Source organism: Ascaphus truei, chromosome 5 (assembly GCF_040206685.1).
Source record: "Ascaphus truei isolate aAscTru1 chromosome 5, aAscTru1.hap1, whole genome shotgun sequence".
In the NCBI taxonomy this organism is placed as follows: Eukaryota; Metazoa; Chordata; class Amphibia; order Anura; family Ascaphidae; genus Ascaphus; species Ascaphus truei.
The window spans coordinates 33,668,850-33,694,772 of NC_134487.1; the positions used below are offsets into that span (position 1 = coordinate 33,668,850).

General features: G+C 38.7%; 1 protein-coding gene across 1 annotated transcript in view; it reads left to right on the forward strand.

The window, feature by feature from the left end:
* SEMA3C (semaphorin 3C) overlaps positions 1-25,923 on the forward strand; it is a 95,158-nt gene that overhangs the window by 12,306 nt on the left and 56,929 nt on the right. Inside the window, exons 3-8 of the mRNA XM_075599585.1 lie at positions 9,118-9,237; positions 11,829-11,919; positions 13,886-14,005; positions 18,596-18,738; positions 22,374-22,488; positions 25,153-25,222. Of these exons, the coding sequence (XP_075455700.1) occupies positions 9,118-9,237; positions 11,829-11,919; positions 13,886-14,005; positions 18,596-18,738; positions 22,374-22,488; positions 25,153-25,222 (659 nt within the window). The remainder of the gene's footprint in view (positions 1-9,117; positions 9,238-11,828; positions 11,920-13,885; positions 14,006-18,595; positions 18,739-22,373; positions 22,489-25,152; positions 25,223-25,923) is intronic.

The window sequence follows — 25,923 nt, forward strand, 5'->3', positions numbered from 1 at the left end:
TGCGCATGAGGACTGAACTCATTCTGTTTTCTTTCTGCTGATGAAAGTTCAACGTATTGCATGAAAATACCTCAGCTACGAGCTTGAAAGCGTGATACTCTCGACATCATTTAGAAAAACATATGGTATGAAATACAGGAAAGAATAAAGCTAACATATGCAATATTCGCACATTATTTATAAATTATAAGGCAAATGTAATGGAATCTCCTTGCATGAGTACCGTCTCTAATGTTCCATCTGGCAATATTATAATCAGGGAAGTAACCCAATTTCTTACAATGGTAATAATAGCATGGTAGACCTTTTCTGGACAATTGGATTCAGTTTGTGTACCATGTTGCTGGTATCCTTAGCATGGTTCTCTCTTTGATTTTCAGAATGTGACATGTGAATCTCCTGCAAAACTAGGGCCAAAAAATAAATTTCAAACCAATTTGTTTGCGCCAATTTTTGACAATAAAACAAAAGGGTACCCACTATACCTATGTCTTTGCATCAAAGTAAAGTTTCTCAGAGGGGTGGTCCTATCGTAGAATTTGAGATAAACTACATATAATGAGGTTTATGCAACTGTTGTTGCATAAACAGTGTTCTCCAAAGGGTGTTAAGCTTGCCACGCCCCACTTTCCCATTAGTAGTTTTTATCATGATCCTGTGTATCACAGACCCAGAATGTTTTTTGTCCCTCCAGCAGTAAAGAAAGGTACATGAGATTGTGCCAGGTAGTGTTAGGACCTGCATACTGCTCATGCCGTGAAGTGGCTTCAGGCTTATAACGCTTTGGCCAAAGGGTTTAACTAAATTAACCTTAGTCAGAAGCAGATAAGCACTGAAGTATTGTACTATATGTTGTGTCATTTTGTATGTTGGGCTGGCCTTTCTATTTTTGTTCACATACAGTATAATGAGACATAATAACTCCTGTGAGGATTTCTTTTCTCTCATATGTGCTTCTGTTTTTGCCCTCGTTGTGCTAGCAGGAAATGCCTCATTCGATATTCCCAAACATAGTGGAATGTGTATTAAAGTCTCCCATCTGCAAAACTGGAGCAGGCGGGGTTCAAAAATAGCATCAATAATGGCTACTATAAACACAAAAGAAATAGAGAGTTTATTATTTCACTGCTAAATCTGGGGCTATTTATTGCACCAGGATAGTCTCAAACTCCATAGGTTTGGCCCAGATTTTCCAAATGGCGCGAAGCCTTAGTGCATCCTAAAACGAATTTAAGCAAATGAACTTATTGGGGCCTATTCACTAAACCTTGATAAATTCTGTGTACTGGCAAGCGACTTTGCATTGTTTTACCGCACTATAAAACATGTGTGTCAAAACGGATTCACTAAGAACAAACACAATTTTATTTAAACTGCGGTCAAAAAATGCAAGATCTCACTACTTGTTTTTTTGGGGGGGGGTTGGGGGGGTTCTAAGTGTTATTGCACTGAAAATGTTTGTTTAAAGTACCGTCTGGAAGAGCTGAACGGAGAGAACTGCATCTCCGTGCACAGCTCTTCCAGGCGATCGTGCAGTTTAAATGTTTAATTTTATTAATAGTGTACAGAAGCAGGGGTTCTCCTGACTTGAACCACATTGATTCCAGTCTTGGGGATGCCCCCTGCTTCCCGAGTTACAGGCCCGGTATGGGGTGCCGGTAACCCCGCCATTTTTAAATCCTTTGCGTTACGGCCCACGTGACCGGGGGATTTAAATACCCATAACGGGGCCTGTAACTCGGGAGCAGGGCGTCCCCAAGGCTGAGATCAATGCTGTTCAGATCAGGAGAACCTCTGCTTCTGTACACTATTATTTCAATTCTTAATAAAGCGGTTGGGTGGTTAGCAAAACAAGAAAAAACACAAAAGCGCACCAAGATGAGAGATAGATATTGTATTAGCAACAAATAATAAAATTAGTAACTTACATATAAAATTTCTTTAATAATCCCCGATTCTGGTGTCTATCACAGGAGTAGGGCATCACATAGGAAGTATGAAGGGTAATCTCAGTTCTGAGAGATCAGACCCGCGCGCTGGGTGGTTGGGTGGTTAGTCCTACCAGGAAGATTGTGGGAGGAGTTAACACCTTCATTAGCATAGCGGTGGTAATTGCTATGGTAATGAAGGGCTTAAGCCCCCCCCCCCACTACCCACTCGATAGGCCTTACCGGCCACCCTGGGCCAAGTACCCCCTTCACTCACCCCCTCTACCCCCAATAAACATTTAAATACCTACCAATAAGCAAACCCCCCCCCCAACACATACAGTATAATTATGGGCAAGATTACTATTATTCAAATATGCATAATAGTGCATTTGCCCATTAAAAATAAAACCAGCCAGCATAAAGTAAATTAAAGTTCTACTTACCCCTGCCAGGAGGAAGGCTGTCCTCATCTTCCTCCCTGTCCTCTGTGGTCAGCAACATTACAATAATAATAATTTAAAAAAAAAACTAATGGCAACTAACCCCTTAATCACCTTAGTGGTTAGTAACCACTATAGTAATTAAGGGGCTAACCTCCCTACCCTGCTACCCACCTGGGAGGCCTAACCCCCATCTCCAGGGCAACTACACCCACCCTCCACCCCTGCTACACATTGATTGGCACAGTGGTAAACAATGCCCCCAATATGGGCATGGGTTGCCACACTGACAATGTACCGTTTAGCCCTCCTATTGGCCTTGACAAAGCGTTCCTTAGTGAAACGCGCATCAGCACACCTGACAACGTACAGGCGCAGAGCTAACCAATGGCGTCACAGGCATAGACTTCAGACAGGAGTACTTGCGCTGCCCTGCTCTTGCACAGCATACACTTCGGCTGACCCAACGGTCTTGCAGAGCCTCTTTCTAAGGTGAGAGTAGATACAATTAATAGTCACAACTGGTCTTTGCACCTTGTACAATAGGAACATACAGTATTTACCATACCTACATCAGTACCGTGTACCTTACTTACTTCACTACCACTTTAGAATAACCCTATCCTGGGGTTATTTAGGTATATTTTGTAGTTAACATTGTGGGAGTTGGACTTTACCTTTCTATCAACACCTGAGGTGCCTAAACCATTGCCATGATTACATTAACGGGACACTATTTAGCTGCAGGGTTCTTTATTTGGAGAGCACTGCTACTATTTGCTTACACAGTTTTCTTGTTAAGTCATGGTCCCCTTGTCTTATGACATAGGATTCCAAGCAGTGCCTTTACCTACCATACAGCTGTTCGTCATCAAGAGTATTAGTGTTCACACTGATCTGTCAATTAGAGATCTCTGCCTACATGTCAGTTTGTGTTATTCACATGCACGTACCACCTACTTTACCTCAGTAAGGACATTGTTCATAACAATACCCTGTAATAAGCATTGTTTGCCATCTAGGGTTCCAATACTCCACCTGGATCAAAACTGTGCTTTTTCATTGTTTATTTTAAACCCCTGTATTTTATCGTTCATAATAAATTATATTTTAATTATTACAGAAATCATCCAATTAGGTGAGAGAGTGCTACATAATTGGAGTCCTTTTTCTCTATAGTTAATGTATGGGCTAGCTATAAAAAAACAGGCACAAAATAAAACACATTACATTTAAATAAAACAAGCATTTGACAATAAACCAAATTGATTGGCACAGTGGTAAAACCCTGCCCATAATATGAGCATGGGTTGCTACTATGGCAATGAATGGGCACACAACAAATAAAAAACCAAGCACCAAATAAAAATACATAACATTTCAATAAGAAAAAATAATGCCACTAAACAAATTGATTGGCACAGTGGTACACCATTCCCATATAATATGGGCATGATTTGCCACTATGGCAGTCAATGGACAACCTAAAAAAAAAAAACACCAAAAATACAATACATAACAATTAAATTAAAGCAAGCATTTGGGAAAAAATGCATTGCTTGTCAGTGTGCATATCTATACCCTTAAAAGGGCATAGATAAGCACATTGGCAGTCAATGTGCAACCTAAAAAAAAACACCATACAAAAAATACAATACATAACAATGAAATAAAAAACAACATTTACCTAAAAATGCATTTCTTGTCAATGTGCTTATCTATTCCCTGAAAGGAGCATAGATAAACACATTGGCTGTCCACGGGCATCCGAAAATGATTCCACAATTAACATACAATCCATGTGTTTCTTACCTTTGATATCTTCACCCCCGTCCTATGCAAGCACCAACTCTTGACCCACGACGAAATATTCTTCAAACAGCTGATGCAAAGAAGTCCGTGATCATATCTTGACTCAAGAGACGTCTCCCCGGAAAGTTCTTCATTCTTTTCTTCTTTCTTCATTCTTTTCTTCTTTCTTCATTCTTTTTTTCTTTCTTTTATTCCCTTCTTTCTTCTATCCCTGCAATTCAATTGGGGCGAATGTTGACCCGTCAGCTTCTTGGCATCAAATGAGACGGGACAGGCCTTATATAAGGCCTGTGTCAGCACATTTGAGTGTCAAATGGTACACAACCAATCCGATTGGCTGGTGTACCATGTGACAGATTATTAAAAAAAAAAAAAGTTTTAAGGATGTGACATCACCAAAAGGGAGGAAAGCCAGCCAATCAGGAAGGGTATGCTTCCCTCCCTTTAAGATGACATCACCAAAATAAAATGGCTGCCATCACATGTTACTCCAACCAATCACGGACCCACAGGGACCCCCGGAGATGCGGGTTCTCGCGGAGATGCGGGGGCCCATGGGAACACCCTGGTGGGGGGTCTCCCCTCAGGCCTCCAGTATCAATCCTATTCAGTAAAACTAAAAGAAGTTCCTTTTATGCATCTTGCAATTCCTTTAGTACCAGCCTGTAGCTGGCACCAAAATATTGCAAGTTTTTATAGTACTATATGCTTATTACAGCTTAGTGAATAGCATCAGAGCTTTGTGAATAGCTACACAGGCAATATCGCACCATAAGGGCATTTATAATGGTATAAGTCACTTATCACGTTTTAGGGAATGAGCCCCATTGTGTGCTAATGGTTACTACTGTCTACTACTGTAAATAGGAACCAAAGTATGTTTGCATTGTTGGAAACTTGCACCTACCACCTCAGTATAATTATTATTTCCAATTGCGTTCATTTTCATTACTTCTAAAAGAAAAAGTAAGTAATAGACTTTGTGTAGTATCAACATTTCGGATGTGTATGGTAGAAATAGTGTGTGAAATCCAAATCTGACATTCCAAAATCAAGACCAGAACACCAGTCCAAATGCCTGCGGCTAGATGTTTCTCATCAAAACTTAAAAAAAATATCTATATTATATTATTTTAGTTTCTTAATTGATTTATGATCGTATACATATTTGAAGCATTTCTAGTGCTTTATTATGCTATTTTAGCATTTTCCTGCTTATTTTATTTATTTAATAATTTGGTAAAAATCTAAAACAAATACCAAATAAAACAAGTTTTAACATAAACAGAACCAAACCCATTCTATTTATGCATTTCCTGCTTTTTTTTAAAAAAAAAAACAGAGCCAAAGTCCAAATTCTTTTTGGACCCAAAATATCATCCAAAACAAAACATGAAAAAATGTCAGAACAGAACAGTGCACACCCTTAGTCTAAAGCAGGCTTTATATCTTAAAAAAAAGTATATTATTCCGATTTCCATTATAAAATTATATTTCAATAAGAAATCAATTGTGGAACACTTATTCATTAAGGCTATACAATTTTAAATGCTAAATGTACAGTAAAAAAAAAGTTGAAGAGATTAAGGTGCAGATGAAGTGTTATCACACTATGAATAGATTTCCCCCTGGGTAGAAGCAGTTCCAGATACATGATTACTGCAAGTACAGCACATTTTAGCTTGCTCTGCAAGACCAGCATGTGGCTTTACAGTTCATTAAACTACTTACAACTTGCTGATAAATTGAATTTACACACATAAAAATAACAAAAATGAAATATGCAAAATGCATGCATCACAATTTCTCTAATATGAGGTACAGCAATAGTCTGCTCGAATTGGATCCTTTGGCAGGGAGCTGCATTTAAAATCAGATCTGATCCATAGTCAGTTCTTGATATATTGGCCCATTATTCTGGACCCAGGGTCATGTCTAGGCTATGAATGAACCCAGATAGCTTCAACTCAGCCCCCTTTCCAAAGCACACCAAGTCCTGTTATATTTTCTTCACTTTGTTAGGAAAGGAGCAGTATATACAGGCACTTGTGGATGTAATGGTGTTGTGAGATTGCTTCTCTATAGGTGCTTCGTAATTAAGGGCAGGTGAAAAGAATTGGCCTTGCCATAGGGGTGTAGCAGAGACGGTGCTGTACTCACGGTCTCCAAGGTGAAAAAGGAAGTGAGGAGCAATGTGGGTAAAAGGAATAGTCTTGGGACAGACTATCTGTGAACAAAGACAGGGGGGAGGGCAGAATAGCCCATTCTGAGAAGAATCTCAGAGGTTGCTGTAGCAACTCACTGGTTACCTGCTCACAGGCAGAAAGGGCAACATATTGATACATCACACAGGCACGGTGTGTGTGTGTAGAACAAATGCATCCAGCTGAACTTAAGGAGCTGACAAGCAGAAGCTGCAAAGAAGGGGGGGGTGATCAGAGAGAGCAGAAATGGGCTTACTTGTTCCATGACACCCATATTTACTATTTACCGTCTTCTCCCTTATGAGACTTTCCGGCACTGGAAGACGTCTTACAGCCCTGAAACTTCAATAGGCTGTAACATGTCTCTCAGTGCCGGAAGATGTCTTATGGCACAAGACAGCCAAAATATGGGCCTGGATGTTTTGCTTTGCTAAAGATATGTAAGAAAACAAGCACGCAGGTTGCATTGGTTTCTGTTAGAAATGTGTTGACTTTTTCCCATTGACATATTGTCTATGGAATTGAGTTACAATGTTATTTGTCAGATGCCACTATTCAATATACTGTGGAGATATTTTTCCTGTGATGGAGAATTGTTAGTCCTTTTCATCTGAGTAGATCTGAACTCTTCTGAGCAATGGGAAGATATCTTCACAGCATAGTTAGTGTCTTATTATACTATATCAGCCACAGCTGACGATAGGGCCGTTTTCGTCACAAATTCCCAATTGAAGTCGATGGAGAATATTGTCTGAAAATGACCAAAATTACCATTGTGGCTAATAATAGGGGCCATAGTAGTGAGATGACATGATCATTCAAAAGCAAAACATGTACTTATACCCAACTCTACATTTTTGTGTATGTTGTGAAAACTTTTAATGAATCAACAAGAGAGTTCTTTGTACTATAAATGAAATTATACTATAAACCGCTTGGAAGGTTTACAAATATCTTCTTCATGTATATTGTACAATAGTATAAAGCAAAATCAAAGTCCCTTAAAAAAACTGCACTCTAAATCATAATTTAACATCTAAAACTTAAGTTTTAATAAAATGTGATATAAAAATCCTACAAATCTACAAAACATCCTGTGCTGGAGCGTATATTTGTAATATATCTTAGATGTCAATTTTAAATATTATTTATACTTTAATGTACAACCCTTATGAAATTGTCTAGGTATTTACTTAGGGGAGGTAAGTTTATGTAGGTAGAGACCCTTCTATTATATTGATATCAATTAGTCCCCTTTAGGTAGACCATTTTTATATTGTTCCAATCCCTTTAAAGCTGCACTCCTGGCAACACATTATGGTTGTGTTCTGTTACTTTGACCCTTTGCTTCAATCCTATTAAAAGAAAAACACAAAAAAGTGTTTCCAGGACTGCTGCCTTCAATAACTCTTATTATTTATTTTTTTGTTTATTTTACAGATCAATAAAATAAAACATTATATTGAAAATATATATATTTGTTTTTGGCGGCCATCTACAGTATGAGTTGCAGCCTTTTACATGTGAAACCCTATTTGAGAAAGGTCCCAGGAAGAGGGACCGACATTGATGTAAATGATTTAATACATTTCATTTTGCATAAGGGGTGTGCCTACAGCATTTGTTTTTTGTATTGGCGCAACACTGTTGTGGTTTGCCGTTAAGAGCCCCGTCCTTTTCTATCCCTTGTCTATGTTGAGTGTGCCTCCACCTCTTGTCTGTATATGTATATACAGTATATGTCTATTATATATTTTGGAAAGTTGTCTGTTGTTCGCTATGCATTTGACACATATGAAGATATCGTAACCAAATTTTACATGAGGGTTCCTGAGATCTAGGAGCAGGTTTTTGTTTGTTTGGATAGAATTCACTGATGACATCACTGATGACATCACAAATGACATCAGCAATGACAACTGATGATATCAGCAATGGCATGAACCCATCACACAACCCTCAAGCTACCACTTAATCTTAGTCACTTTAGCTAGTCTATATAGTCTATATATTGTTGCAACATACTGAGGCACTGGTCCATTTATTGTTTTCTTCATTTTGATAGATAGACTGTATCTATCTCTCATTTAGGGAATTGTATTTTGTATTAGTGTGGTTTTAGCACCCTTTTGTGGATCGGGGGCCATTGTACTGTATGTAAATATGCAATCAATATAATGTTGAACTGACTCTCTCGGAACCTCTCCCCAAAACAATCATGGTGCCCCGTGGAGCAAATTGGGGCAAAAAGGACTTTAGTAGTCACACAGAATTAAAAATGACAACATTTGCACCTGTTTTGGAACAATGCTCCAGTTTACGACACTTGATACATATCTCCCATTGATTCACTCCAGAGTTACAAGGAATAAATATATAAATATATAAATATACTAGATGCTGACTTTTAAATGCATATGGACTCTTATTTTAAATGCAGTACAACGTGGAATTTTTATGCCATTCCTTCAGAATTTTCTTTATATATATATCGCATAGAGCGCATATCTGAATTCTTAACCCTGTCAGTGCTTATCCCTTTAGCAGTGAATGGGTTAATGTTGATATGTTGATTTAATTACATACTAATGTGAGTATGTATGTGCATATTTACTATATCGTTGGTAAATCAGACATATATAGTAACAATCTATAGTACTAATGCACTAATATAATTATGATGTGCCCATGATTTAATTGCTATCACTGTCCTTTTCTTTTTCTTTAAAGCATGGCTGTGGAAATTTTGTGCGCGTAATTCAGAGTTTCAACCGAACTCATTTGTATATTTGCGGGAGTGGCGCTTTCAGTCCAGTTTGTACGTATGTCAACAGAGGGCGTAGGTCTGAGGTAAGTGTTATCCTTCATTGGACTGGTTTTGATGGATATGTATATTCCATTATGCTTTATTTCTGATGTAATTTGTATCACACTTCGAACTGTATCTGTGAACTGCTGTGTTGCTAGCAGGACCTGTACAACCCATTGTGTGTGTGTGTTGGTCTTGTCAGCAATATAGAACTAAGTGAAGCTTTTGAACTGTACTCTTGACTTAATGTTCTTGATATGAATGGCAGGGGTAGCCAAGTCTAGTCCTCAAGGGCCACCAACAGGTCAGGTTTTCAGGCTATCCCTGCTCCAGCACAGGTGGCTCAATCAGTGGCTCAGTCAAAGATTGAGCCACCTGTGCTGAAGCAGGGATATTCCAAAAACCTGACATGTTGGTGTCTCCTGAGGACTGGAGTTGCCCACCGCTGGGCTATACAAATCTAAACTGACTGCATCCTGGCTCCATTGAAGAAGATACACATCTAATTAATGTTGTACAGCTCTTATAGTGTACAAATGCAACGGTACATATTGGTAAAAGCCATGTAAAAAAGCATACAGTCCATATTTAGGAAACAGTGTAATAACTTAGTTACATTCTTTCTCAGAGACACATGCAAGTCCACAACAAGGGATTTGTGAAACAGTTATTTCATGTATTAAGCTTTCACTGATCCAAGATCACTCTTTAGAGATTCCCATACTGTACATTTCAAATTAAACATACCAACCTTTGGTCAACGAGAATATATTGGGAAATTGGACATGTTCTACAAGACTTCTGAAGCGGGCATTAAAAAGACTTCAATTCATTGAGGAAATGATTGAGAACTTTTTGACATTTATTTTTGTGTTAATGTGTTATTTTTGACACACATTATTCTGAAAGAGAAACTTGACTTCAGCATACATTTCCTCAAAATAACATGCCTCTGATCAATTGATTAAATCAACTTGGGTCAGAGATGACGACAGGACTGTATATCTGTTATTTTGCTGACAGCAACAAGTTGATGCAAATCTTTAAGCCAACAATAGCACAGTAGATAATAGAACCAGAATTTAAAGACATTCTTTGTTTCAGTAAAGATGATGCATCTATTCCTTAATTTAGTGTACCTGTTTACCAGCAGATCCTATCTCATTTGCACTTTTACTGAACTGAAGTCAGTTTAAAGTGCATATATTGCTTTGCAGATGAGTCCCTCTTCTTCTATAAAGGAGTGGGAGATATTTGGTTGTCTGCACCCTAGGCTGTGTCTGAAACTATAAGAGTGTATGAAAGTTCACAGAAAAACATTCTTTCTACACAGTGAGGCTAAAAATCAAAGATGTTATTCATAATGCAAGGAACAAAAGACTCCATTGAAAGGCATGTGCTGCAGATTTGATGGTTAGAAACTATTGTGCATTGTAGTTGCTCTTTGACGTTAAACCACTTAGGGTCAGATTTATCAAGTTCAGATGTGGGGTATCGCACCCTGCCATTCAAATCTATGGATTATTCCCCCCTCCCCCGGGTTGGTTTTGTTTCACTGAACTCTGCTCGGTGCCTTTTACACAATATGAGCAGGGCCATATACGAATGCAAATCTGGTGTTATTCAGAGCAATACATACACCAACATTATAAAACATAATCTCAGCAGTTGTGCCCAAAATAAATATTTATAAATGTCTCTGTATATACACAAAAATAATGTGAAGAGTATTTATACTGCACGCATCCATGCAACAACAAAAAAAAAAAGAATTTTAATTTAAAACATTCAGGAATTGAAATTAGCCCCTGAACAATGAGGGATGATGAGCACTTTTACCACTATTTACCTTATTCATTGGCAGGTAAGGGGAATGCCCATTTTTTGTCCCTAGCTATGGGAGATCCATGTCTCATGAAGAAGAGGAGGAGAATTGGGGGCTCACGGTAGCAAAGTCAACATGATCCTGCTTCCCAGTTCAAGTAAATTTAACAACAACAAATTTTGAGCAATGACAAGATTTATTTCAATTAAGCATTTTCCTTGGTCTATCTCTTATATTCTACTGTAGAGCACAGCGATACATCTATCTAGAAATCATACTTTACAAAACTAGAATTACAGAGCAATATAATATCCTGGAACCCATTATGGCCAAATTTACTAAGCTGTCTTATGTTATAAGACCCTCCGGTGCTAGAAGACACAGTAAAGCACATTCACTTATGGCTTAGTAAATATGGGCCAATATCATTTTCCCCTCTCCATACCTACAGGAAATGACTATATATTGCATGATAATACAAAACCGTACAGACAATATACATTTACTTTAATAAAACCGCCCTGGTTTTTAAAAAGGAAAAACCATTCGCAAAGCAAAATGTACAAGAACTCCTTTGTGACCACTTCAGCAAATATGGAAACTTGTTTAAATACTATTTATTTTGCCATATGTTCTATCCCGATGAATGCAGAAGGTTAAAAGTTCATCAGTATAAAAAAAGTTTGTTAGTCCATGAAAAAAAGGTATTTACACACAATTGAAGTGTCAATGCATTTTCTTCTGCTAGGTTTCCTAAAAACTTATGTTAACAATCCTAAAATTAAGATGTTTCCTTTCTTTTCGTAGGATCACCTTTTCTTAATTGATTACAAGAATGAATCCGGAAAAGGGCGCTGTTCTTTTAATCCAAAAGTGAATACCGTGTCTGTTATGATTAGTAAGTATTCCTAGAAATAATCAAAATACTTACATTTGTTTTATTATATAATATAGAAAATGTGCAAAATATATATACCTTAAGTAAATAATTGTTCAGACAGACATTCTACATAGTCCAAAAATCTAAAATACCGTCTTATATACAGAAACAATGAGGAAAATGGGGATTCAGTATGAGGCAGCAGGCAGAGTTGATATAATGGAATTTAGCTGCATAGCGACAGAACTAATCTCATTGACTGATCTTTTTTTAAGCCTGAAAACCTTGGAAAGAGGTGCCCCAAAACCCATAAAGGGGTATTAACAGCCAATATATTTAAATGCTTGAGATAATAATGATGGTAGGAAACAAGATTACCAATTGGAAGCTTTAATAAGTGTTCATATTATTTGGGTTGGAGAAATGACCACAAGAATTTAGAAGAAGAGCCATTAAAAACAATTCATTACAAAACATAAATAAAGTACAGGATGTCTTGTACCTTACTGCAGGGGTGCTCAACTCCATTCCCTAAGTCTCCCCCAACAGGTCATGTTTTCAGGATATCCCAGCTTCAGCACGGTCAAAGACTGAGCCTCGGATTGAGAAACCTATGCTGAAGCAGGGACTTAATGAGCCAACTGTGCTAAAGCAGTGACTGATTGAGCCACCTGTATCTGTGCTGAAGCTAGGATATCCTGAAAACCTGACCTATTGGGGGGGGGGGGGGGGGTGGGTGGTGGCTTGAGGACTGGGGTTGAGCACCCCTGCCTTACTATACAATATGTAACCAATGCAGCAGTAATGTAAATGCTATATACAGTATGTAATGAAAAGGTCAATAAAAAATAAATATTGCATTCAAACATTGTTATGCGTTGCAACATACTGAATGATTCAGATGTCTCCAGTCTGAATTACTGTAAACCATAACAATGAGCTTTTTATCTATTTAACCTTCTTAAGAAAGAGAGTGTGGGATCCTCTGGTCAGCTTGGGCTCCCAAACATGATCTGCTTCCCTTGAAATCTGCAGTTCAATGTATACAATTATTTAACTGTTACACATTAATATGTTTCATTTGCATGTAACTATTATAAGGGAGGGATTCACAAAAATCGATATACGTTACCTACCATTGACTTGAATGGCAGGTAACTACTATTGAGCTCCAATGTCCCTTATTGCAGCTTTGGGAATCCCCCATAATTATTATTCACTATTCTGATGTGACAACAGAACATGTATAGTTCAAAAGTGCCTTTCAACATACTGTAGGTTGATAATATAGTGGTCTCATCACGCAGTATAATCACTGAATCAATATGCAAATTACAATTCAAACATCTGCTTTATAACGAGACTGTTCTTCGACAGTCTAAAATAGTATAACATAATATTCAGTAGCCGTTCTCGATTGCCCAAAAATGTGTGTATTAATAAATGTATTATGTGGATAGAAGTAGGAGGTCACTACGGACTTTCCTTACATGGAATTTGATTAGCCAAAGATTAATAATGGGTCGGCTGGACAAGCAGCCTTCAGGTGCTCAAGGGCTGTGCTTGATAGATCCTGCTGTGCCCTGCTGAAACATTGCTAATCTTTGGCTAATCAAATTCTCTGTAAGGAAAGCCTGTAGTGCCCTCCTCTATTTCTATCTACATATCTTGGGAGTATATGGGCGTTACATGGAAGCCGGTTTGATGAAGTGAGCACCAATCGTTGCTACAGTACTTAAGCTCCAGAGTGCCTGGAGAAATCTCTCTCTCTCTCTCTCTCTCTCTCTCTCTCTCTCTCTCTCTCTCTCTCTCTCTCTCTCTCTCTCTCTCTCTCTCTCTCTCTCTCTCTCTCTCTCTCTCTCTCTCTCTCTCTCTCTCTCTCTCTCTCTCTCTCTCTCTCTCTCAAAACACATTATATATCACATAGATATCTAGTAACAGATGTAACAAGTAAAATGTCAACGTATTTTTCCTTTTTTTATAGATGAAGAGCTGTTCTCTGGAATGTATATAGATTTCATGGGCACGGACTCTGCCATATTCCGCAGTCTCACCAAGCGCAATGCCGTGAGAACAGACCAGCACAATTCAAAGTGGCTAAGTGGTGAGGTTTTTGAGAATAACCAACCTTGTTAGTTCTGCATTCTAATTTAGCTAATCGCATGTTTCCAGCTATTTAGACAGGCATGTGTTAGCTCTCAAAGCTTCCGTGTGCTGTCCCATCTAGGAGTAGTTTTAGCAACCCTAGCAGTAGGGAGTGATTTTAGGCTAAACTATAAATAGCAGTGTCTGCTGTTGGATAATTAGGAGGGAAAACAAGACCCTGGTGCCCACTGCACCCACTGGTCTGCTAGAGCCTGTGGCCAATAAAGCACACCCTACGATTGGCAACGTAGGATGCATGATGTGGTTCAAGAGTATTGGGGACCTTAGCTGTGTGTACCAGCTTCACTCTTTGGGTAGATCCTCATTGTCTGGCCATGGGATAAGCCTCCACCCTAAAGACTGTGCCACTGAACAGCCTGACTGGAGTGGCCAGGTTTAAAGCTGTTAATTGTTTGAATCTTACACAATGAAATCCACAATGTTGTTCCGTTTTAGCTTTTAGTACATTCATATGCTGCCCAGGCCTCAATCTACAGTCAGTAGCACAGTAAGAAGCCAGCTCTCACATCAGAAGCTACACATGTATTGTTCTTATTGAAGAAGGGAAAAATAAAATACTGGAAAACAAATAATGGGACACGGTGTAATTAGTGCTGTATAATACTTTTTATTACAAGCTTTTCTATTTCAGGTAGGAAGGTACAGTGGCGAGACAAAGTTTGTGAACCGCAATGATAATTATGGAAATTCTATAGTTTTTCCATGATAACCTTCTTGAATTAAAACCAGTCTTTTCTTAAATATCCCGTAGGGTTGATATTAACTAATTCCATGTCTTTTGAAACAAAATATGTATGAGTCAGACAAACAATGAGTAATTAAGAGTCAGGGTATGTGAAAAAGTAAGGGACACCCTTGTTTTTTCCCCCCAGCTAAATTAAAGGGGATTATTACAATCGGGTGTTTAAATAAATAGGTAGATCTTCATAGGTGAGTTTGGGAGGCCCCACCCTATATATAGATCAGAAACTTTGTGAGTTTGGTCTTCACCATACAGGTGTGTGGAAACACGTCGTGCCATGATCAAAATAATCTCGGAGGACCTCAGAAAAGCAGTTATGGAAGCTCATTAATTTAGAAAGCGTACAAAACAATTTCTAAGGATTTGGGACTCCACCAATCCGCATTCAGACAAATGGAGAAAGTTCAAGACCACAGTCGCTCTACCCAGGAGCAGTCGTCCTACGAAAATCTTTCCAAGAACAAACCAGCAAATCATCCAGGAAGTCACAAAGAACCCCAGAATAACATCCACACATCTGCAGGTAACTCTCGCCTTGGCTAATGTGAGTGTTCATGGCTCAACTGTCAGAAAAAGACTGAACAAGAATGGTATTCAGGGAATGACAGCAAGAGGAAACCACTGCTTTCTAAAAAGAACATTACTGACGTCTGAAGTTCTCCAAAGAGCACATAGATGATATACAAGACTTCTGGAAGAATGTTCTCTGGAAGAATGTTCTTTGGAAAATCTAGTTAAAAGTTGAAATTTTTGGCCTCAATGAGAAATGTTATGTTTGACGAAAACCAAACACTACGTTCGAACACAAGAACATCATCCCAACCGTCAAGCATGGTGGTGGGAGTGTGATGGTTGGGAGCTGCTTTGCTTCCTCAGGACCTGGACGGCTTGCCATCATGGACACAATTACTTTTTGGCTAAAAGGCCTCGATAAGTGGCTTTTCGTTGCTTAGTGCATAGGTCCCTAAGGTTCTGGGTGTTTAAAAGGGAACTTCCACCAGTGCCTAGTGCAGTTTAAAGGTTACCATGGTAGAGATTAAGAAAATCCTGATTTTTAACACTAAAAGAATCTTCTTTAAAAAAAAGGAAAAAGGAGCAGGAGATGCTCAGGATGCAAGACACTAACATTATATGAGTTAAACTCCTAGATGCTTCGTGGGGATGGGGGGGTGGGGGGCGGACTTGCTGCATTAAAGTCTACCTTAGCCAGTGCAGTCTTTTCCCCCTTGCTTTACCCAATTTAAATATATAAGAAATAAGAAGCAGAGGTGTGATACAATGAAAGCAATCCACCATGTGACCAAATTTTCCACTATTTAATTTTTTTGTTTCAGAATCTAAGATGTTTTTATGAGCTTTCGGAAATGAGTCATGCAAACCTAAATCAGTGTAGCAAACCATGCACAATACTTTTATTTACTTTGGGCTCATACAAACCTGCAGCTTGTTCAAGAAGCAAAAAAATATAAAAAATAAATGCCCAGTAGTGACTCCATGTAAACATGGTCAAGTTATTTAATGTTTCCCTACCTGAGATTCCAAATAAATATATTATTTGGGGAAGATATTACTGTCTTAGAATATATATATATATATATATATATATATATATATATATATATATACTATCTAAGACAGTAATATCTTTTTTTTATTTTTTTATTATTATTTCTTCAGTATAATATATATACAGGCATACCCCGTTTTACATACACCCACTTTACGTACACTCGCAAGTACGTACATTTTTTTTTAGTTACACCATACCCCTGTGTACGTACACGTGCTTCGCGAGTACAGACACCAGGGGGCGGCGTGCGTGCGTGCGCACCTCCAATACAGCAACCTCCTTCATTGTTCATTGTTCATTCATCCCTAACTGAGTGGGAGTGCAGTTAAAGGGTAACGGGGAACGGGGCCGGATGGCAGGGGGAAGGGGGAGATCGGGCGCGCCATCAATCAGCTGCTATAGCAGTGATTCCGCCCGCACTGCAGCTCCTGGCTTTTCTCCCTCCGTTCTCCTCCTCCCTCCTCCCTCCTCCCTCCTCCCTCCTCCCTCCTCCCTCCTCCCTCCTCAGATCTCGCTCTAGTCTCCTGCTGCTGCTGCTGCAGCAGAACGGAACTTTGCATGTGAGTTACAGGCTACGGGGGAGGAGGAGGTCCTCTTCTACTGCATTCTGTGCTTGTGTGTGTGTGTGTGTGTGTGTGTGTGTGTGTGTCTGAGTGTGTCTGAGTGTGTCTGAGTGTGTGTGTGTGTGTGTGTGTGTTTGTCTGAGTGTGTGTGTCTGCCTGTCTGCCTGAGAGTGTGTGTGTGTGTGTGTGTGTGTGTGTGTGTGTGTGTGTGTGTGTGTGTGTGTGTGTGTGTGTCTGAGTGTGTGTGTGTGTCTGTCTGAGTGTGTGTGTGTGTGTGTGTGTGTGTGTGTGTGTGTGTGTGTGTGTGTGTGTGTGTGTGTGTGTCTGAGTGTGTGTGTCTGAGTGTGTGTGTCTGTCTGAGTGTGTGTGTCTGTCTGTCTGTCTGAGTGTGTGTGTCTGTCTGTCTGTCTGTCTGAGTGTGTGTGTGTGTCTGTCTGAGTGTGTGTGTGTCTGAGTGTGTGTGTGTGTGTCTGAGTGTGTGTGTGTCTGTCTGAGTGTGTCTGTCTGAGTGTGTCTGTCTGAGTGTGTCTGTCTGAGTGTGTCTGAGTGTGTGTCTGCGTGTGTGTCTGTGTGTGTGTCTGCGTGTGTGTCTGCGGGTGTGTGCGTGTGTCTGCGTGTGTCTGCGTGTGCGTGACTGAGTGCGTCTGCGTGTGCGTGACTAAGTGCGTGTGCGTGCGTGATTGTGTGACTGAGGGAGTGCGTGCGTGATTGTGTGACTGAGGGAGTGCGTGAGAGATTGTGTGACTGAGGGAGTGCGTGAGAGATTGTGTGACTGAGGGAGTGCGTGAGAGATTGTGTGACTGAGGGAGTTCGTGTGTGACTGAGGGAGTGCGTGCGTGTAAGCCAAGCTGATCAAGGACCTGAGTAAGGCCGTGCGTATAGTGCCGGCGATGCCGCCCAAAAACAGACACATTGCCGCCGCCGCGTGCGCTTATAGTAAGCGCGAGAGCGGCAATGCGACGGAGCGGACTTTGGAAGCCGGGAATATTTGATTTTCAAGGGCTGTCACCTCATGTGACAGCCCCTGAACAAATCAAATGCCCGGGAGTCTGCGATGCCGCCGCAAAGCGAAATATAACTTTCGCTAGCGGGGATGGGTGACGTCGCCGGTCGCGGGCACTATACGCGCGGCCTACGGAAGCACAGCATTGTAAAACACTGTACTGTACAGTATTGTACTGTACTGTTTTCACCAAAGTCACAAAAAATAAGTCCCAAAAATATATCAGTCAGTCAAATAAATGCACCTCACCTTCCTGCCCTTTCAGTAAAAATACTGTACAGTAGAAGATATGCCCTCTCCTTCATCCTTCCTACATATTTTTAAAATAATTTTCCATTCATCCATGTTGTATCTGTCAGCACATAAGAAAAATCAGCTGACATTAAAGATTTTATTTCAATAAAGCCTACTGTATTTATTTTGGTTACAAATGCGTTATTACATCAGTAATGCACATATATGATGTTTACAGTACAGTACATGCATTGTAAAGTGGAAAAAAGGTACTGCTTCACTTTAAGTACATTTTCAATTTAATATAAAAAAATAATATGCATAGTAATAAACCCTATCAACACTGCATATAAAAGACATTATTTTACCATACATGTATATTATGTGATATTTATAAGTAATATTTTATGTTCTAGAGCCAATTTTTGTGGACGCGCAGCTCCTCCCAGATGGAACTGATCCAAACGATGCCAAAGTTTACTTCTTCTTGAAAGAGCGACTGACGGACAACAGCGGGAGCACGAAGCAGATTCATTCCGTGATAGGGAGAGTTTGTCCAGTAAGCTGGTTTCTGTTTGTTTGCAGCAGGCTTCAGACAATCTAATAACAAAATAATAATTATATCAACTCCAAAACTCAGCGCAAGTACATTTCCTGCTCATGATTAGCCGAGGAATGAAGGACATACATTATTAAACAGGATGTGTTTGTATCTCATATATCGTTATCTGTATCTGGAATACTTTTACATTCATTAGATGTGAATGAATGAGTGCTCTAGAAACATTCCACGCTTATTAGGAGGAGAAAAAGGGCAAATGATAATCATAAAAATTTACTGGAACTTTTGCCCTCTTGTAATGTCCATAACATATGTCTTTTATTTTCGAAATATTAAATTATCAGGAAAGAAGCCAGAGGAGCTGCAAGGAGATTAATACATCCATCGATAGATGTATCTATTGTATATATGTATCCAACTTTATTATCCCCATCAGCCCGATAAATTGCGTTAACACTGGTGCATTATTTAACAGTAGGACCGTTAAAAACGATTGTTAAGGAGAAAGCGCATGCATTATTTAGCGCATTATTTAGCAATAATGGAGGCAATAACATCTAAATCAGTTTATATATACATCCATAAACAAAGAAGCTGCACTGCACATCCAGTATGACAAATTATTTAGTTCATTTATATATTTTCTTCATAAATATGGTTAATTGTGTGCAATCTTTTGGCAACATGGGTTAGTCTGGACAAGTGGCCAGAAGACTACCAGAGTATCAAGCAGGATCAGGATCCTGTGAGTAATTTGGGGTCTTAAAGGTTTCCATTATTATTTGAAGTTGGTACAGTATGCCTAGTCCTTGCCTGGTAGAAGTCTCCTCTTGGATAGCCCTCCTAAACTCCTGAAGCAAGCACCCCCTTTAGGTTGAGGGCCAGGAATCACCTATTGGGGGAATGTATTGTTGTAAGAAAATCATTGGTGCTGTTCAAAATTTTACAGTCAAATTAGCTATTTTAATAAAACTACCTGGCGCCCATTTTTTATCCTTCACTCACCACCATGTTACCATCACGCTGAAAAAATGTAAACACACTGACTGGATGGGGCTACAGAAAAATAATATATATATTTATATATATATATATATATATATATATATATATATATATATATATATATTACTTGTGAGCACATTCACATGTCTTAGATAAGTCTGCAACCCTGCTTTTCACCATTATCACCTAGCATACAGAGCTTTCCCTGCAGCAAGGGATTCTAGGAAATGACATGCAAATGAGCACACAGTGCCACCTTTGTCTCAAGACCACATTACATGGGAAACCCTTAAGCCAATGCATGCTGCTTTAAACACAGCTTTTAAACATAGCCTGGGATGAGATGCAAAGCCAATAAACCCACTCACAGACAGACTGTTTCAACCTTGTGTGTCTTTATATACTGTATGTTAAAAATGTAATCACTTATCACTTAATATAATTATAAATCATTTAAATTATATTATTAAATGTTTATTTCACCTTACTGTATTGACAAATCTGACAGATCCTTGTAGAAGGTTATTTTGACTTGGCATAAAAGAAGAAATGGATCCACATAAAATACATTTAAATACAAAAAGGCAGGAGTTATTTCCTCTGAGCCATCAAAAAGTGTTGCTGTGAAGCTACAGAACATGAAAAAAATATCCATGCACATATTGTATTAAAATATTTAAAAGTGCTTTCCCACTTGTGAAGTTACATAACAAAATAATGGGTATTTATTCATGATTATGATTACCTCTCACATTTAGCTATACATACGCATATGCAAAACAATATATATGCAAAACACACATATATATATATATATATATATATATATATATATATATAACGAAAAGAAGACAGCGCGGCTCCCATAGCATAATACTGTAATTTAATAATTAAAATGAACGTGCAGATGAATCACGGACACTTACATTGTGCAAAATGAAATAAGACAGTGAGTAAAGTCTTTACAATCACTCGATGGAGCCTCCGTGGATAGATACCGTGTGTGGAGTCCAACACACTCCTCCTGGTTGTAAATCCCGCGAGAGTATGTGTCCACCGATACTAAGGGATGCTGACACGGCAGTCAGACTTCCTGCATCAGGGTTCCAATTGTGATGAAAGACGGAGTGGCTCCAAAGCGAGCAAAAGATAAAACTACTCAAAATATGAGTTGTGTACAATAAAAGTCCAATGCTAGCTACTTCCCTACGCGTTTCGGCGCGATATGTGACTTCCTCAGGGGTAAGAGCTGTACTAACAAAAAATGCCATAGATATATATATATGCCATAATTAAATAGAGCACATTAAAGACACCTGAATACAAATTGATTGCTGCAATCATTAACTCTTGAAGGGCTGGAAAGGGAAAAGGGGGATGAAACATAAGGGGAACATAGGGTGAATACATGGTACATATAACATAACAAAAACTATAATCATGAAAGATATGTGTATATACATATAAATATTCATAAATGACATGAAAAAGGGTATAAATATCGATGTTACTAAACACAGATATTGAAATGGTTCAGATGTTGATATATAATACACAGTAATAAACATATTATCTGATAAAATACAAACTTGGAATGTTAGTGAAAAGCATATATAAATTTCTCAAAACATACATAAAAGTATATACATACATGTGTATATATATAACATATAATATACAATACCTGAACTACATGTTGATTCAGCACAAATATAAATGTAGAAATTGGAAAAGAATGAATAAAAAATATATAATAAATAATATAGATAAAAATAAAAAATATAAAATAAGAATATAATAAAATAAATATATATATATATATATATATATATATATGTATGTATGTATGTATGTATGTATGTATATATACACACACACACACATGTTCCCAGATAGCTCAAACTCCTACATCCACCACATCATGAATATATATTTATGCCAAAATAAGTGCTACTGAGCGTGGCAAATGTATACAACAGAAGACAGGGGTGCCCAATGCTACATCAAATAGACAAAACATATATGGTAATGAGTATAAAGTTTAAATACTTGAATAATAATAGGAATTACTTGTTTTTTTAGTTAAACCCTTTGGCCAAAGCGTCGTAAGCCTGCATACCAAACGTTAAGGTAAACCAAAAATGCAGGTCCTAACACTAAAACTGTAACAGGAAAGGTTCACAGTTTTAATGTTAGGACCTGCATTTTTGGTTTACCTTGACGTTTGGTATGCAGGCTTACGACGTTTTGGCCAGAGGGTTTAACTAAAAAACCAAGTAATTACTATTATTATTCAAGTATTTAAACTTTATACTCATTACCATATATGTTTTGTCAATTTGATGTAGCATTGGGCACACCTGTCTTCTGTTTTATATATATATATATATATATATATATATATATATATATATACATACACACCATCAATGTAGTTTTGAATCTTTTGTACAGTACAGCTATATGAGCTATCCTCGGATATTAGAGCAGTGGCATTTGTGTGATTGGTATAGATATGTTAGTATTTCTTTATATGTACAAATGTAATCTATAAATGTGCATCTGCTTTCCTTGAAACCCCCAGAGGCGCACGTCATTTAATTGTGGGTTTTGTCTTTACTTTGCAGAATGACATTGGTGGGCAGCGGAGTCTTGTTAACAAATGGACAACATTTTTAAAGGCCAGGCTAGTGTGCTCAGTGATGGATGGTGATGGAACAGAAACCTACTTTGATGAATTAGGTACAGTCAACTAATGCAAGAGGCATGTTATGGGTTATATTTGAAAGGGCAAGCCACTTTTCTTGACTCTTTTTCCTCCCATTTTGAAAATGAATATCTAAAGATTCCTGCAGGATACTCATAAACTTCCTCAGACATCCCTCTTAGTGAAAGAAGGTCCCTGTGAAAATTCATATCATATGATCTGTGATAAAAAAAATAATTCAAAGAAACATGGCAGGTGGAATCAGATGAAGCCTTAGTGATAGATTGAAAAAATACCAAACTAAAATAATTTGTAAGATGTGGGACAATTAATTAATATGATGTGTTTAGCTCACAGTTGAGTGTACTGTAGGTTGGATTTCACTTTTAAATATGTCAACATTTTGTGCATGTAGGTTATTGTGACTCTTATCCCGTTACCTACAGTATCATTGAGCTGCTTTATCCTTAAACCAGAAAGGACATGGTTCTAATATCTTTTATTCAGTAGCTCACATAAACAATGTCCAATCTTGACCTTAGGGAATTAGTATTGCTGTTGTTGACTAATGTATGTGCTGTGATGATACCATAATTCAGGCCCTTTGGTTATTAAAAAGTGTGCAGTAGTGTTTTTTTGCAAAACTGGGTTCACTTCATCTTTTTGTCACTAGGGTCCATATCCACAAAAGGGTACAGTACTAAGTTTTAGCCCCGCCTTTACTACCATTGATATGAATTGGGATGTAAAGCTTACCACCCTTTTGAGGACCTTGGGCTGAGACTGTATAATTTTTGATACACACTGTAGGATACTGTTACGCTAGTGCTGCCCGCAGACCAGACCCGTCCCCTGAGCTGAAGGGGGAAGTGGTAATACACGCACCCGCAGCAAAGGGAGCGTGTCCGGAGTGTGGTATGAAGCGTTGCCAGGCCAGGTGTAGTAAGGTAGACAATACTTGCCGGTACCGGTTGTAGAGATAGAGTGAAGAATGCCTTGCTGAAGTCAGAGAGTGGAGAGTGGAGATAGGTCGTAGTCCAAGCCGTGTTCAAGGGGTTACCAGAGTGAGCGTTGTCCAAGGAGTGCCGAGATCGAGAGCCAGAGGGGGTAGTCATACGAGCTGCGTCAGAACCTGTGAAAACACTGAGAGAATCCAGAAGTACTTCCATACAGAGACTATGTCGAGCAAAGACTGAGAGTAGAGAGGAGCTAGATAAAGGTCCAATTAGGAACGGAGGCGGGACAGGAAGAGCTACAGGGAGACACTGCAGATTGGTGCAGGCATAACAGGCCAGGTGAGTCTTGTTAGTAACCTGAGTATGCCCGTGCAGTGTGCGGGGGCGGAGCCTGAGGTCCGGGGACGGGAATAAGAGTGTGCAGACTGAGCGTGCTCCGTAACTCGTGTACGCGCGTGAACTGAGCCAGTGGATGGTGCAGGTGTGCGTGCAGGAGGGCGTGGGCGCGCCCGTCGCTGAGCAGAGGAATTGCCGAGGGGAGTGATCCCGCGATGGCGGCAGGGGCGAGGAGCCATGGAGGCCGGTAAGGCAGGATTGTTTTGTGTGTCCAAGGGCTCCCTGCGGGGAGGGAGTGCTATGTGTGGGAAGCGAGGAGAACGCCGATTCCTGACAGATACTACTTATTAGTAAGGCATTGGAAAATGGTAATACCTTTTAAAGAACTAGGTAATAATTTGGGATATGATATTATTCTTCAGACCATTATATAAATATGTTGAAGAACTGTGTTCTTAAAAATTTCATGAACAAGTTTGTCTATGAAATACTATCTTTTCGGTGCACTAAAATGCATCAAAACCTGCAACAGATACACTTCTCTGTGACCATTACATAACATTAATAATACTTTATAAGATTGTATTGAGTAGTGCAATTATGCGTGAAAGTGAAATTAGTTAGTAAAGTGGGTCGTCCATACGTGCTATTCAATAACATATAACAAATTATTTGTTAAAACTGCGATTAAAACTAATAGAATTTCCGCAAAGTTTTTGTTCATTGAATGTATGCATTGTTTTGCTGTTAATTACTGTTGCCAACTCAGGACACTTGCTAATGAGATACCTCTTAAATATGACACATGTCAACTTTTAATAATGACATTACTTGATTTCGAAATTTAGAGCTTCCTTGTACTTTGGTTCCTCTTCAATATATTGACAAGCCGGGTGACAGTTAATTATAGATCAGTTTGGGGCATATGCTCCCAATGGTCTAGGCTCTAGGAATATGGTGCTTGCTTAGCATGCAAGAGGTCCCAGCTGGGTTCAAATCCTGGACTAGCCTTTCATTTCTTTTATGCTTTCATAGTGTGCCATGAGTTTTAGTCCTCATGTCTTTTTATAACTAAACGTCAATCTACAAATGATGGCAAATGTTAATTTGCTTAAGGAAAAATATTGGTTGAACTCGATGGACATACAGTATGTCTTTTTTCTACCTCATCTAATATGTAACTACAGTATGTATTTTTCATTTAAGCCAATTGAAGTTAATGTTCATTGTCTGCGATAATGTAGTATATACTTCACCAAAATCCTGTGGGATGCCTATGGATAATAGTATTTTTTAATATTTGTGTAGTGTAAGAGAATAATGTCACCCCCTACATCTGTAACTATAATAATTACCACAAAAGTATGCTCAAATCAATGTTGATCTTATGTTTCTTCTTTGATGTAGAGGATGTTTTTCTCATGGAAACAGACAATCCCCGAACTACATTGGTGTATGGAATTTTCACAACGTCAAGGTAGAGTACTGTTTACCATTAATTAAAAATAGACTAAATGTAGACATGCCTCATACATAGACATTGTTATTTGTCGATGTTTTGCGTGGAGAACAAGCTTTTTATTTATATAAAAGATTGCAGAATTACATTGTATATTTATTTGGAAAGCAGATAACTTTGTTGTATGAAATTCGGGAATGACTAATTATGCTTGCCCAATGCTCTGGGAGACAGCTTTTGGAAAATGCTGTATGACGTACAGTACGAACGACAGTAATTTGTACCATACACTATTTATTGCCAACAAAGTCCAGCATACCTTACATTATCCTGGGGCATTCCCTCACCTCTTTCTATGCAACAGATACAATGACAAGCCCTAGTCACATGTCCTTCTTCTTTGCAGTTTTTTATTTTCCTTTACTGGTGTGTGACATTGGACGTGTCTCTCTCTCTCTCCTTAGTCCTTACTTATTAAAAGGGACCGTATACTATAAACAGAGGTAGGACTGTTGCTATCGTATTGAAAAGCCACATTGAAGACAATGGAGCTTTTCATCCGGCGCTATCGCCGTTTCTAGAATAAGGGTCAAGGAAACTGGAGAAAGAGAGATCGAGCCCCAGGAATCCCTTCTGTGTATGATATGGTTGGCTTCTTCAATGAAGTCACCTGTAAAAGTATTAGTCCCTGCTAATGTTTTACTGCTGTAGTATTTTTG